The sequence below is a fragment of the Balearica regulorum genome, chromosome 17 (assembly GCF_011004875.1).
Source record: "Balearica regulorum gibbericeps isolate bBalReg1 chromosome 17, bBalReg1.pri, whole genome shotgun sequence".
Taxonomy (NCBI): Eukaryota; Metazoa; Chordata; class Aves; order Gruiformes; family Gruidae; genus Balearica; species Balearica regulorum.
Genome location: NC_046200.1, coordinates 9,641,870 through 9,655,858, shown reverse-complemented (window position 1 = coordinate 9,655,858; position 13,989 = coordinate 9,641,870). Strand labels below are relative to the sequence as shown.

Sequence of the window (13,989 nt, the reverse complement as noted above, 5' to 3'; positions counted from 1 at the left end):
CCTCGGAGCACTATCTTTCCCAGTCTGTCATCCTTCCTGTGAATCTAACTAGTTTATTTTGATGTAGACAGTGAAACAGAGAGTTATATTTTACCCCTATAATAATCATGAGAGGATGCAAGTGCCTGGAGGATCTTTCTCCTTGACTCAACTATTGACACCAGCGTGGTCACTGGAAGTCCATTTCTTTCAGTAGATCTTCCACTGCTAATTAGGAGTAGATTTGTTTCACTGCTTCAAGGGAAACCCTAGGGTCAGCACACTGCAAAGTGCTAGGTCTCACCACTGCCAAATATAGTCTTCCTGATGGGATGGGAAACCAAAGGCCACAGTGCTCAGGGAGCACGGTACATCACTTTCCAGGTTGAAATGCGTTTTGAGTCACTGCTTTCCAATTGAGACTTTGCGATGTTTCTGTTGGACTGAACGTGTGGGCCCAGAATCACAGTTATCAGTACTGTCAGCATCTTTCCCAGCAAACATGCTCTTGCGAGCAGTGTCAGCTCCCATTTCTTGGAACACTTGCTCAATGAAAGCTCAGCTTCTGGTGACATGTAGCAAACTTGCAGGAAGGCCTCATGTGGGAGGTGTCCCTGGGATGGCCTGACCCTTATCTTGCCAGCCAGCTGCAAGGGGATTATCCGGGAGCTCAGCTATGCAGCTGCAAACACTCTTGCACTGGCTGGATTGCCTTAAGACCTCCTTCTTGTGTTGTTAAACCAGCAAGAAAGCGAGGATTGAACTACTTTGGTAAGTCAACAAAGCTACCTTCTGTTCTTTTTATTTTTTTTTAATTATTTTTTTTGGTTGACAGATTGCACAGAACAGCACTGCGTTGTTGCAGGTATGTGTAGTTGTTCTCCTAAAGAAGTTATAGCAGCTCATGTGTTCACCAGTGGCATGAGACTGCGATACAAAGCTCATTGACCCATGTCTCACAGCACTGTCACAGCTCCAGAAGGAGATTATTCACCTGCTGGAGCAATGTCTAGCATGGAAAACTCCACTGACCTCCACTCTCAGTGGTCAGCACCCTCTCTGCTGGCCAAGGACTGTTTATCACTTCAAAACTGGAAAGGCTATTTTTCACTTGTGGTAACAGTAAGTTTATTTCTGAATCTTGCAGTTTGCATGAGCAAAGGCTTGCTTCCTGATGTAATTCAGAGCTGTGATAAGGCATGAGCAGTTTCATATTCTAATTTTTGATTCCTTGACATAAATTTTCTTGGCTGCCCTAGTAATATGCCTCCAGTAATGCTGAAAATACAAACACCTCTTGTACGCTTCTGAGTACTAGTGGAAATGAATTTGATGGCTGCAGCTAAGCCTCCCAGTAGCCATCTGTTCATATCCCTCCTCAAATCCAGGGTTGGAAGACAAGGAACATTCTCTCTCCTGTAATGAGAGACCAAGAATTTGCACACCCCTTTTAACTCTGTTCTTTTCAGAGCGCTCGCATCTCCTGTGAAGGACACCAAATTCACCCAATTTTAGAAACTCATCCTCAGAACAAACTCACAAAAGACCTGGGCTGTGGTGTCAGTCCTAGAGTGTGTGGTGTCTACTTGCCTGGTCTCTACCTCATCCGGTCTCACCAGAGGGGTGTTTGCTGGTGAAGATGAACAGTGGAATTCTCTTCTTGTCCCTCCTTGGTTTCCTTCCACTTGTGATACCCATGTGCCCTGTGCCATGCAAGTGTGCCACCAACATTATTGACTGCATGTCAAAAGGCTTAACTGTAGCAAAACTACCAGTTGCTTTCCACCCTTCGGCTGAAATGATCCACCTTGGTTACAACAGGCTCACCTCTATTCCCAATGGGCTCTTTGACAACCTAAAGAGCCTCCAGGTAGTCTACTTGCAGGGCAACCCTTGGGAATGCAACTGTGACATCCTCTACTTGCGCTCCTGGATCCAGTGGCAGCAGAACCGGACCTTATACAGGGATGTGAGATGCAGCTCGCCAGCGCACCTGCAGGACCGGATCATTGCCTATCTGACGGAAGACGAGATCATCTCCACATGCCAGCACTGGTACTGCAGCCTGGCTCTTCTGTCTCAGCTCTGTCTCTTCATCCTCCTTTTCCTACAGGGTATCTTGGTTATCCTCATCATTGTTTACCTGCAGAAATTTCGGAGAATGACTGCTGAAGCCCGGAGTACCTCCTAAGACCTATACCAGCATGTAGACACCTGTAGGGGCTTCTTGAAGAAGACACCCAACAGTGATTAACATCACCAGACTGAAGATCCTCCTCCCCCTTGGGTGATGCTGTGCCAAGGTCACGCGGTTTGTGATATTCAGTGCAGCATCTGATCCTGACTGCAGTCTGAAACAGGACTCAAACTGATCAGACACTTGCTGTGTTTCCAAAGACCTGATCTTGTGGTTTTTTAATGCTTTAAACTCTGGTATGATCGTGATTGCTTTGCTGAGCTGGGAACGGTACTGGTTTGGTAGACTAAGGAAATCATAAACTACAGCAACCAGAACTGACTCAAACTGCCCATGAGCTCGTAGGGACTATGGTGCTTGATCCCTCCTATGCAAGAGTATTTTGGCCATACTTTCCATGATGCTTCTGGTTGCGTTGGATCAGGTGAGGACAGAGGTTGACAGTGAACATTTAAGGTACTGGACTAGGACAATGGAGAAATACAGTTTCCTTGGTGCTACCACAGATTGCCTTAGTAACTTTGGACAAATGACTTAGTCTTTCCCTGCCTCAGTTTCCCATCAGTAAAAAGATGTTTCTTCTTGCTCGATGCATCTTTTCCAATGTTCTTCTCGGGGAGGGAGGGAATGTTTAGAAGCCTACCCATTTACCCTATCTTGATTCCTTTTAATCTACTTATAGTTTTAACACTGACTTCACCACGTACTGAGTCAGACTGGGGCCCTGAAGCCAAGAGTTGTTGAGACCAGAGGCTCTTTCTGATTGTGCTTGTACGACTCCTGGCACAAGAGATCCGGTCTGTTGTAGAGACTCACACTGCAAACCCCACTAATGTGCCTTACGATGTCCCTTGATTATTTTTGGAATGAAGCAAAATTGAAATAAAATAATGATGCATGATGATGTAAATGGCTTGTTTTTCCATTCTACGCTAGGTATCTCGCACTCTCACGTGCTCCCTGGCGGTTTCTCACGCTCCCTTACACAAACTTTCTGCCAAGCAGAACGAATACCGAAGGCAGCTGGAGATGTTACCAGGAGTGCACCATAGGGTTAAACTTTGACAGCTACCAGCTTCCCCAAGGGGCCAGTCTAAATGTGGAGTTTCTTCTAGTTCCACTAAGTTGCTACTACTTTTTTTTTTTTTTTTTCATGATGTGGGCTGGAAGGGTGAAGGGTGTTTCTCGGTGTGAGCACACCTGTAGGGTGACGGCCCTGCCGGCTGTGTGTGAGCGATCCCTGTGCCCTCAGTCCCCAAGCCCAGTTCAAGGAGGTTCACGTTCACCTCCGGGGCCCTGGGGTCACGTAACCCCGGAGCTCAGCCGCGGGAGGAACCCGTCGGGGCGGCGGGTGACAGGACAGCCGGCAGGCGGCGGAGCCTCGCGGGGCTGCCTCGCGCGGGCTCTAACGGCCGCCGAACGCCCCCTAACGGTCCTGATTGACCCTGACCGCCCTCACCTGGAGCCTCCCCGCCGCCTTCAGGCACGAGGCTGCTGAGGGAAACCTGTGAGGAGAAGGAAGAGGGAGCTGGTCTGGGCGCTCAGGGGGGGCTGTCTGAGGAGAAAAGGCGCGTCCTGGGGCTTCTCTGACTCAGGGTGCTTCACCTCAGCTCAGGGGTCTGTGCTCACCCCAAAAGTATGAAGTATTGCAGTGGAAAAGCCCCTGGTGCTTGGGTGGAGGCTGTGCAGATGGAGGCTGAGGTGGGAAGATGAGGTTCTGTGCGCCATATGAGTCCCCATTGCTGTGCTGAGGGAGGACTGGCATTCAGCGTGGTGGATGGCGTTGAAAGCTGAGAAGGACATTCACTGCGCTGTGTGTGCCTGGGCCAGCCTGATGTGAGGTAAGTAACACGGTTCTGCATTGGAGGGTCTCTTTCTTCTCTGCCCCTCCAACACTAACCCTCTGTGGCGTTAGCCTGACTAGTTGCAGCGTAGCACCCAAGGAAATGGAGTTCCAGCTCAGTTTTGGGTTTTCTTCTGGGGATTGGACCTTGCTGGACTCTAGCCAATGCACCTCTTGCCAGGGGCTGAGATATCCCCTGCCATATCACCATTGACCATGGCCTCCAAGGTGGGGGACAGCTCTGCCAAGGAGTCTACCCTGTGGAGATACCCAAACTGATGCTCCGTGAAGCTCCTTGACACTTTCAAATCTCTGATATTTAAGTACTGTTGTGTTATTATTTCCACATCCCCACCCCCTGAGGAACAAACTTTCCATAAGCATAAAAAGCCTGTTTTCTAGCTTGTTCTTCCCCAGTGTCCTTTTCCCAGAATTAAGACACAGATGTTTAAGGAAGTAACACAACCTACTGTCTTCCCTTCACCCTTTCCTTCTCATTTCTTTAGGTCAATTATACTGTTATTTTAGCTGGTTTATGCCTGTTGTTGAAGCCCCTTTCATTACTGATAGATGTAAGGGATGTAAAAAGCCCTTTGCTTTCTCAATACTACTACAAAGTATGCTAGTGTGGCAGAATGAATCTCTGGTTTTGCCTGCAGATTTTTAGCTGAAGTTACCTGGGTTAGATGATATTGCTAGTGCACATGGGCAGGTACTGACAGTGCTACAGGCACAGGCTCAGTTGCTGGGAGAGGCTGGACTGGGAGCAGGCATGATCCCAGCCCTGTGACTGCTTAGCTGCCTACCTGTCAGCACTGCCGAAGGGTGCTGGAAAATCTTCGGGACTTGGTGTGCCCACAAAGAGAGAACAACTGCTGACTTTGGTTTCACTTCCCTGGGGAGGCAGGAGGGGTCCTGACTCCGCATCATTGAGTCTTGGCATGTGAAAAATAAAAAGACTTTTTGGCATCACTTGCACCTGTGAATAATGTGACCAGCCATAACAATGCGATAATGAATTGCACTAAGCGTGGAGTGATTTGTATGCCATAGCAGCATGTCTAATCCATAAATCTAGAGCCTGCATGTCATGGCTTCTCCTGGCTCAGAAAGCTGCACGTCACAGATGCTTTCTTGCTCTACTGGCATGCAGCGTATCTGCTGTGCTGCTGCTAAAGGGAGAACTGGCTTTCTTTCTGAAGGAAGTGACTGTCCAAGGCTGCACAGTGGCTTCAAGGGGGAAGCAGTGGTGAAATATGGCAGAGATAAAGGCAAGCTATTATGCTGCTTTGCGAATCGCTTCATAGTATCAAGGCCGATGCAACACCTGGGCATGCAGGATTGGGCTGCCAGGCCTGATGGATAGGCTGTTGCATTGCCAAAGGTCCAGGGTGCTTCCAAGCAGCTCCTTTCTCTGAGAGATACTGGGTTAAAAACCCCTGGGACACCAAACCAAAGTGTGTTTGCAGCTTCCATGATGCAGAGCTCCAAAACTGAGGTGTCTAAAAAGCAGGTCAGCACTTCCTAAGTGAAGGACCAAATGGTTGGTAGATGACATTGGGAAGGCACACTCTTTCTTCCATCTTTCAAATGCCCTGTTTTTCAGGTAACTGCATGGTGACTCTTGTGTGCTTTGCAGAGTAAAAGAAGTCTTGAGAGCAAAGCAAACAGATTTTGGAGCCTAGAGAATTTTACCCCCAAATCCCACAGAGAACCAGTTTTTCAGTCCCTGTACCTTATGGTGATAGTGGTTATGTTTTGCTTCAAGACTGCTGCAGGTGCTTGTTCACAGATTGTCTGGGTTCATGTGACACCTGGGAACCTACCCCTGTTGTTTTAAATAGACTTTCATAGTTTCTGCACCCTTGTATGTGGGATGAAAATATCACATTTGTACACATAAAGAACAATTTGTTATCACCCGCTGCAGGACTTGGTCACTGAGGCCAATTCTATGCAACAGTTGGAGATTGAGCAGTGCTTGGAAATCATATGGAGGAAAGTCCTGCAGAAGCATGGCATATCCCAGTCTCACGTAGTCACAGCTGTATGCTGTGTGTGTGCCTGAGTGAGAACGTTCAATGGATGCTTTGGTGGCAGCCTGATCTGGGATTTGTTGCATTGCTTACAAACTGAAAAATACATTTTTCATGGTCATTAATATGAGGCTACCTGGTCTTATTGAAACCCTTCATTTCCCTTCAGGATTGTAATACACAGGGCATCCCAGAGAGAGTGCCAGGAAAAGCAATGTTGATTCTACATCATGGGACATCTTGTCTGTCCTAGGGTACGTGGGATAAGAACTATTTTAGAAATGTTTAGAAATGGCTTTTACTTTTTTTGCATATTTGCATATGAAAACTGAGGCTCCCTCAGGCTTATAAGCCTGATTTTAGAGGGATTTAATGGAGAGTATGCAGTCTAATTTAACTGGTTTCCATGAATGATTAGTTATCTTGAATAAACGCCTTGAAAACAGCAGGTTGCAGTGTTAAGGTTTGTTCTGAAAATAGTATGTGCATACATACTCCATGTATAGATAAAGGTATATGTTCCCTGGAAGGACAGGATAGAGGACATCTGGAGGGCATGAAAGATTTAAGTGATTTTAGTCCCAAAAAACCCCAAATCATCCTCTTAAATCTACAAGTAATATTTTTTTCCTATTTCTTTACATGTCTTGTGGTCTGCTTCTGCTCTGAAATGTTGGTCACTATTGAGAACAGAATATGCTGGGAGGTATTTCTTTGTATTTCCACACAGGAGGATTAACCTGAAAGCTATGAAACCAAAATGCCAGAAATGCTCTCTATGGATACCTAATGGTTTAGGCTGCATAGCACTGGTCTGCCGTCCTTGTCTGTAATAGCTGATGATCACTTCTAACCTGCCCTGTCACAGCTGTTTGCCATACCACTGTCATTTATTTTGCATAGAAACAGAACTCTGCTCATTGAATAAAAGACTGTCTCCAGAGCCGTTACTCATATTGACGTGTCATTTGGGTTTGCTCGGAAGAGGGCAGCAGATAGCTTTTCATCTCCTGTTTGCTTTTACTAGTAAAATCAATGTGAAATGTGGGCCTGGGAGAGGATGCAGGCAATGCGATGCATGTCTGCCCAAAGAGACTAACAATGTTGCTCCCAACTTAGTTGTCCAAGTAGCAGACGTTGCTTCTTGAGCCTGTAAATATTAGTTTAAACAGTCCTTTTCTTGTTGGCGTTCCAAAACATCAGACTGAAAAAGAAAGGGGGTGAAGGCAGGCATCATGTTGCCATGGCTGTGATGGGAAATAGTGTTGGTTTTCTGTGGGGTGTTTAGCCTGATGAGCTTTGGAGGGCTGAAATCCATCCCTTGACAGGTGGGGGTAAAAGACTTGCCCATCATTACTGAGTGGTGAGAGCAGTGGGTTTCTGCTGGTGTGCCTGTTGAAGATGGGAAGGTGCCTGAAGGATGGGTGGGAGGTAGGTGCTCTGAGAATACCCCAGGGCTAGGTAGGACCGAGGTGTAGAACAGCTCAGAGTTATTTGGGTTCATTGTGTGCATCTGTGGAACAGAAAATGCAGAGGCTGAACAGGGAAACATGTAAGTACCCAAGGAATTTAAATGCCCCCGCAGTACGCAGAAGCTGTGGGGAGCTGAAGTCTGGATTGAAGTACTGTGAAACACTGACATCTCCTGTTACGAATCAGCCCTGAACTTGATTGTCTCTCATGGGATACAATAAGGGCTGTGCCTGTGCTTCGGGAGCTTTTTCCACCAGGGGCTTTTACCTATGGTATTCTCAAGCTCACCAAGAGATGGTGCTGGTGCCCACACTTGGTCTGCATCTCTATTACCTGATCTTTCAACACAGTGTTAGCAAGCTAATTTTTTTCCCAGGGTGAGACTTTAATTCCCTCCCATTGATCAGGGCCAAAGAAGAGACCTCAAACGGAGATTTTATTCCAGAAACAATGGCCCCCTTATGTGCTGTGTTGTGTTCTCTGTGAATGAACCTGCTGGTGAAATGAAGGCTTTTCCCCAGGCTGTTTTGTACCATTCTCAGGTGAATCTTCATATTAGATCAGCTGCCTGGATTCCTGCAGGGAGAGAGAAGGGAGGTAAAGCATGAAATCTTTGTTCTGTGGGGACATGAGACAAAATGACAGTCAGTGGGACATGGGCTTCCTATTTAGTTTCCATAAATCCCCATGTGCTGCAGTGAGATTGTCCGCATCAAAACCTATGAAGTGGAGGACAGTTTCCCTGCACAGCTTTACATGTTTTTCTGCCTTGCAACACTTCTCTCCAGGTCCAGTCCAAAGCCTCCACCCTGAGCTGGCTGTTCACTTCAAACCAAAGCTGGCGTCATCCTTCTTGCCTCATCCTCAGCTCTGCAGTGAGCTGCTGCCTATTCTGTTGGTACCTGCTCTTCCCCACCCTTCCCAATGCTGTCAGCATTTCTCAAGTTGTACATAAAATATATCTTGCTACTTTCCCATGTTTGGTACTTTGCTGGCTGAGCTGCACCAAAACCATCAAACTGATTAATTTGATGATCCAGTGCAGAAGGCTTTGAAAGCAAGACGTTGTTCTCAATCACTTCCTCTACTCTCATTCCCTCTGCCACCGTCAAGAATAGCATTTTAATGATCCCTTTGCTGCTTTTCCTCTCTGCCTGAGACTTGCAAAAGTGCAAGAAGCAATGTTGTCATTTCTGTGCTGCCTACCCCTAAAGGAAGGGAAACTTCCTCCAAGTGCTGTGCCTGAACTTCAGTGTGCAAATTCCCCTGCAATTTCCTACAGTGCTTCAGGTAGAGTGGTTTATATCATACAATCATAGAATCATTTGGGTTGGAAGGGACCTCAAAGATCATCTAGTTCCAACTCCCCCTGCCATGGGCAGGGACATCCTCCACTAGACCAGGTTGCCCAATATATATCAATATATGGATATAGCAATTGATATCTATCCATTGCTCGTTCTTGGCCTGAACAAAAAAGGACTGTAACATCTGTTTCCATGTGAGAGAGTGAGGCAGGCAGAGAGAAGAAAGAGATATGCTTACATAAGGTAAGAGAGAGAGATAATTGCATTGTCTGTGATCTGAAAATATATCAGGAGATGATATATTATGATATTATATCAGGAGGTATATTTTCATGCATGGATCTGGCAGAAGACTCTGTGATTTGAACTATGTGGTGGTGTTCACACTCTGGGAGAAGTGATGCTTTGGGTAAGGTGCTGTGTGTTGCAATACATCAGAGCCTAAGTTTCTGTTCTGGGTATGTGGCGGAAAAAATGATGTGGAGATGGAACTGCTGAAAATACATGTAACTTGAAGGCAATGGAAAGGGAGTGAAATCCTAGCCCTACTCTGTTCTGCCATTGACTTCAGTAAAGCCAGGGTTCATTGAAGGAGCCTTTGGAGTGTGTAGAAATGTGCTAGGCCATGCATGTAGACTGCCAAGATGAATCTCTTATTGAATGAGATCCGATGCAGGAAGGCACAGCTGTGGGGCAGGGGCACTTGATGATGCATGTCTTGGTAGTGTAATGTTAGTTATGTACAGTAAGGCAAGTATTTCTAAAACCACAGAAGCATCCGAGTCCTGTCAAAATGAGAGGAAATTGGGATGAAAATTGGGCACTGTATCCCCTAAACTTGTTCCGGTGGTTAACTAGCTGGGGAAAAATTAGCATGTAATTTCAATCCCTGTTTGTCTGTGAGTTTCTAGCATTCCTACCTTGCCTTGCCTTTATCTGTAGATGTTTGCAGGGCCCCATGTGCTAGGCACTCTATGTTCCCAGGGATGGGAACTTGTGAAATCCATGTAGGATGGGAAATTCTCAGATGTTTCCCATCTTAGATAGGAGAAAAAGAGTCTATTGTGGAAATGATTCAGCTGAAACCAGCGGTATACAACACGTGCATTCATCTCCATGCTTACCCTCCTGCCTACTAGCAACACACCTGACTTTCTAAATGAAAAATTACTCTAATCCAAAAATTAGAGTTTCAACATTTGTGAGTTGGAAAACTGACATCAAAACAAGTCCACTGATTCATATTTTTTAAATCTATGTTTTAAAAATAGATACTTATACCAACTGTTCCTTGGTCTTGACAAGTTGGAGGTTTCATATTAAAATAATAATTCACTGAATCATTTCCACCAGCTTTGTATCTTGCATAGCAAAGAGGGTCTGTCTGCTGAAGTAACTTTCATGATGTGTGGTGAGACAGCAGAGGAGCAGATAGAGGAGGATGGGGTAAATGATCTTTGTTAGTAGGACTACCAGTGACCTCATGGTCTAGCAAGCTGCTGCTGTTGAGGAAAGTTGGCTTATGGTCCCATTTGGAGCCAAGCCTCTGTGGCATAAATCTTCCTGCAAGAGGCTGGATCCTGCCTAAGTTACAGCTTTATTTTTGCTTTGCTGTGCAAGTAGATCCACCTGATGGAAGCAATGCAGGACTGACAGCATTTGGGGTTTCTCCTCTGGAAAGCAGAAGATATTTGTTGCTCAGAGGCTGAGAGGTTATTAACTACAGCAATCCAGCAGGTCTTGGAAGGACTCTCAGGACCCCTGGAGGTGCTGAGCTGCATGTGTTGACACACTGGGAGTCCAGTGCCTGCTGGTTTCTCTTATTTCAAAGGAAATGTCAGTCAGAGAGGGAACATCTCCACTGTTGGGAAGCAGCTGGAGTGCATATCAAACAGGAGTTTTTCCTGGGGTAGGAGGGCAGGGCAGGCGGCAGCCTTTTGCATGGAATGGAAGGGAGCAGGCGGGGATCCTGATGGCTGATTCAGTGCAGGTTTACCCTGGCATTAGTGCAGTCAAGGGCCTTAGGCTGCCTGGACACTGCAAGCAGGCTGCATCCTCAGAGATGCTGGGGTGATGTCTCCTTGGGTTGTGGTGTGGTGGCTGGTGGGGGAAGCGGGTGGGACATGATGCTGAGCTCAGGTGCTGCACAGTTAACAGCTGCACCCTGTCAGGTCCCTGCATCCCTCTGCATTGGCACTAGCAGGGCATAAAGTAATGCAGTGCTGAAGTAGGTTGGTGCGGAGATGGACATCTGTGCCCAGGACAAGAAGCATGTAAAGCTGAGAGGTTGTGTGGAACTGCTCTCCTTCCTACTGTTAGAGCCAGCAGGAGCCTTGCGTAAACTGTACCATATTTTTAATGACTACCCGTTAGAAGAGATAACTTACTACAGTATGGGGCACTGTTTTGTACCCTTCTCTGGAGCACTTCTGAGTCCTTGGGCCATGAGTGGATTCACCAGTGTTCCCCATATCAAATGAGACAGGTTGTTCTCCACCTGGCAGTCACAGGGTTGGATTGATGCTGCAGGGAGTTCACCAGGGTTGCTAGAGGGCTTCAGGGCTGGGGCATCCTCACTAGCTGCCCCAGGTGGCCAATGCTAACCTGTCCTCAGAGGTCTTTCCCCCTTGACTTTCCTGAGCAGGGAAGGTCTGAGCTGAGTGCTGCAAAGTTGAAGAAGTCCCTGGTAGACGTGTGGGAGCATTCACTGCTGGCTGTTCACTTGCTGTTGTGAGCTGCCTGGAAAAGGTTTCCTTGCTCAGCTAGGGAGGAAAAAACTCACTGCAGAGTTTAGTGTCAGTGCTACCTATGCTGAAAGCAAGCTGACAGCAAACAGCCCTCAGGATGAATTCTGTGCACAGGAAAATGACTGGGAGTGAGCAGAAAAAAGGGCTAGTCCTGATGGGCAGTTTCCTGGCATCAAGGAGCTTGATCCGGGCAGATTACTGAGTATTTAAAATGCTGAAGCAGTTGTTGCCTACTGAGCTGGCCTAGTTGTATCCTCAGCAATTCCTGCAGATGGAGAATGAGTGGTAAGAATAACAGAGGAGGGAGGATCTGGTTACAGTCTCAGAGAGGAATGCCAGGATTTCCTTGCCTGTCTTGACTGCTGGCTTTCTGCTCCTCCTGCCCTGCCCTCCTACCTTTCTGGCTAATCCAGCCCTGGTTCAGAGTCCAGCACAGCAGGAAAGGGAGGCTCTTCTGTTGGAGTTGCTGCACCCAAGTCAGTGTATGCCAAGCTGTACATAAAATAAAACATAAAATATATTGGAGCTGCTGCACCTAAGCATGCAATGGAGAGAAAAGCAGTAGAGCTTGTGGGCTGCCATGAGGCACCCTGTAGCTTCACAGCAAAGCAGCTTTTGCAGGGACTTTGTGAGCAGAAGGAAAAAGTTGAAGTCTGTTTTATTGAGTTATCAAGAAACTTAATCTAGAAAGTTAATCTCGGAAGTATGCTAAGTTTGAACATCTGTAAGTGCTTTGAGATTGGTGAGTGAAAAATGCTGGGCAGCAGGAGAAGGTGTATCTGTGGTTCAAAGCAGTGGGCAAGGATATACCTCCTGCCTACAGCTTGGCTATGCAATAACTTCTGAAAAACGATTTCTTTGCTTTTGAAATGTATTTGACTGAACTAAGTGGCATGGTGTTCTCAAAATGTTTTGCTTGGCTTGTCCAATGCCTCCTGGCCTCTATTCCTTCTCTTTTCCTTCCCTATTTTTTGCAAACAATTCAATTTGAACCCTACTTTACTTTGTTTGGGTTTAGTATTTCCCTCAAATATTTAAGGCTACGATACTTATCTTGAGCAGCAAGCCAAGGAATTACAGAAATTCTGTATTAATGTCTCACCCTCCTTTTGCCACACAGAGGCTTCCCTGAGCAGATTTGTACGTTCCCCAGCTGCTACTTATTTCATTCTACTGCAGCATAGAGAATTTGGTCTGTCACCTTTTGTATGATGGGACACTTTAAAATAGCTCCAGGCACTGTTTATTGTTTTAACTACCTTGTGATGACTCTGATGTTTTAGGAAGTGCGGAGAACATATTTAGTAAAATAAAAATATCTGTCTTATAGACACTTCTTATCAGCAGATCTCAAAGAGCTTTGCCAAGCTGGACGTCAGTTGTTACACCTATTGCAAAGATGGAGAAACTGAAGCAGGGAAAGTTTTGGGATGTGCCTGCTCTCACAGAGCACAGCAGCAGCAAAGCTGGGATGGAACACCCCTGCATCTTACACCAGCTTCCTGGGAAGCAGGAGGGAAGGATGCACGGCCCAAGGTGGCTGTCTTGCATGCAGCTCTTCCTTGCTTTCTTCTCAGTAATTTGCACATTGCAGAAGAGGGACTGTGTTCCCCTATTCTTCATGGTTAATCATCAAGTTCCCTCTAGGTTTCAGTAGCTCTGAGGCTGGAAGAGTTGATGTTACAGGCTGACACCAGGGTCTTGGGGGCAGTGTCTGTGTCCAGGCCCTGTGCTTAGATGGGCAGCTGCTGCCACCTCACATAAATCTCGTAAAATGCTGCCATGAGTCTTCTCAAAATATTCAAATCCTGGGTGTGATAGAAATGACAGGGAACAAGGGCATTTTCTTGTGTGGTGCAGTTGGGAGCTGCAGCACTGAGAAGAGATCTCTCTAACTTTGTTCTTGCTGAGCATGAAATGTATCCTGCAGTCTGGCAAGGTGCAGAACTAGCAGTGGGAACAGCGGTCTCCAGTCCCAAACACACTCAAGTGTACACAGAGATATGGGACAGTGTCCTCTTTCAGTGTGCAGGGGAAGCCAAATTCTGTTTTCATCAGGTCTGCATGGCCTTGGAGTAACTTCATTTATCTCTGCTATGCCACAGTGATGCACTCAGCTCCCCTGGTTGTGAACCACAACACCCACTGAGGGACGTGTCTTCAAGTCCCTTCAAGCCCTGATCCATTTTTCCTGGAGGCTGAGATAAAAAGGCACTTGTGATACTCAGAGAAGGGAGGGCAGAGTGCATGCCTGCCCCATATGATAACGCATCTCCACCTACGCCTGGCATGGCTGTGTTTTTCTAGCTCTTTTGTGGTTTTGTTGTTCTCCCCTTGCACCCGCAAGACCCTGCTCTGGCTATAGCAATTGGCTAAACCTTTCTTGTGTTCCTCCCACAGGACCCAG

At 46.7% G+C, this 13,989-nt stretch overlaps 1 protein-coding gene across 1 annotated transcript; it reads left to right on the top strand.

The window, feature by feature from the left end:
- The first annotated feature begins 1,479 nt into the window (after positions 1–1,479).
- GP1BB (glycoprotein Ib platelet subunit beta) lies at positions 1,480–2,214 on the top strand. The gene has a single exon (XM_010313316.2). The coding sequence runs from the start codon at positions 1,619–1,621 to the stop codon at positions 2,168–2,170; it is 552 nt and encodes a 183-aa protein (XP_010311618.2). The 5' UTR covers positions 1,480–1,618; the 3' UTR covers positions 2,171–2,214.
- The last annotated feature ends 11,775 nt before the right edge of the window (positions 2,215–13,989 follow it).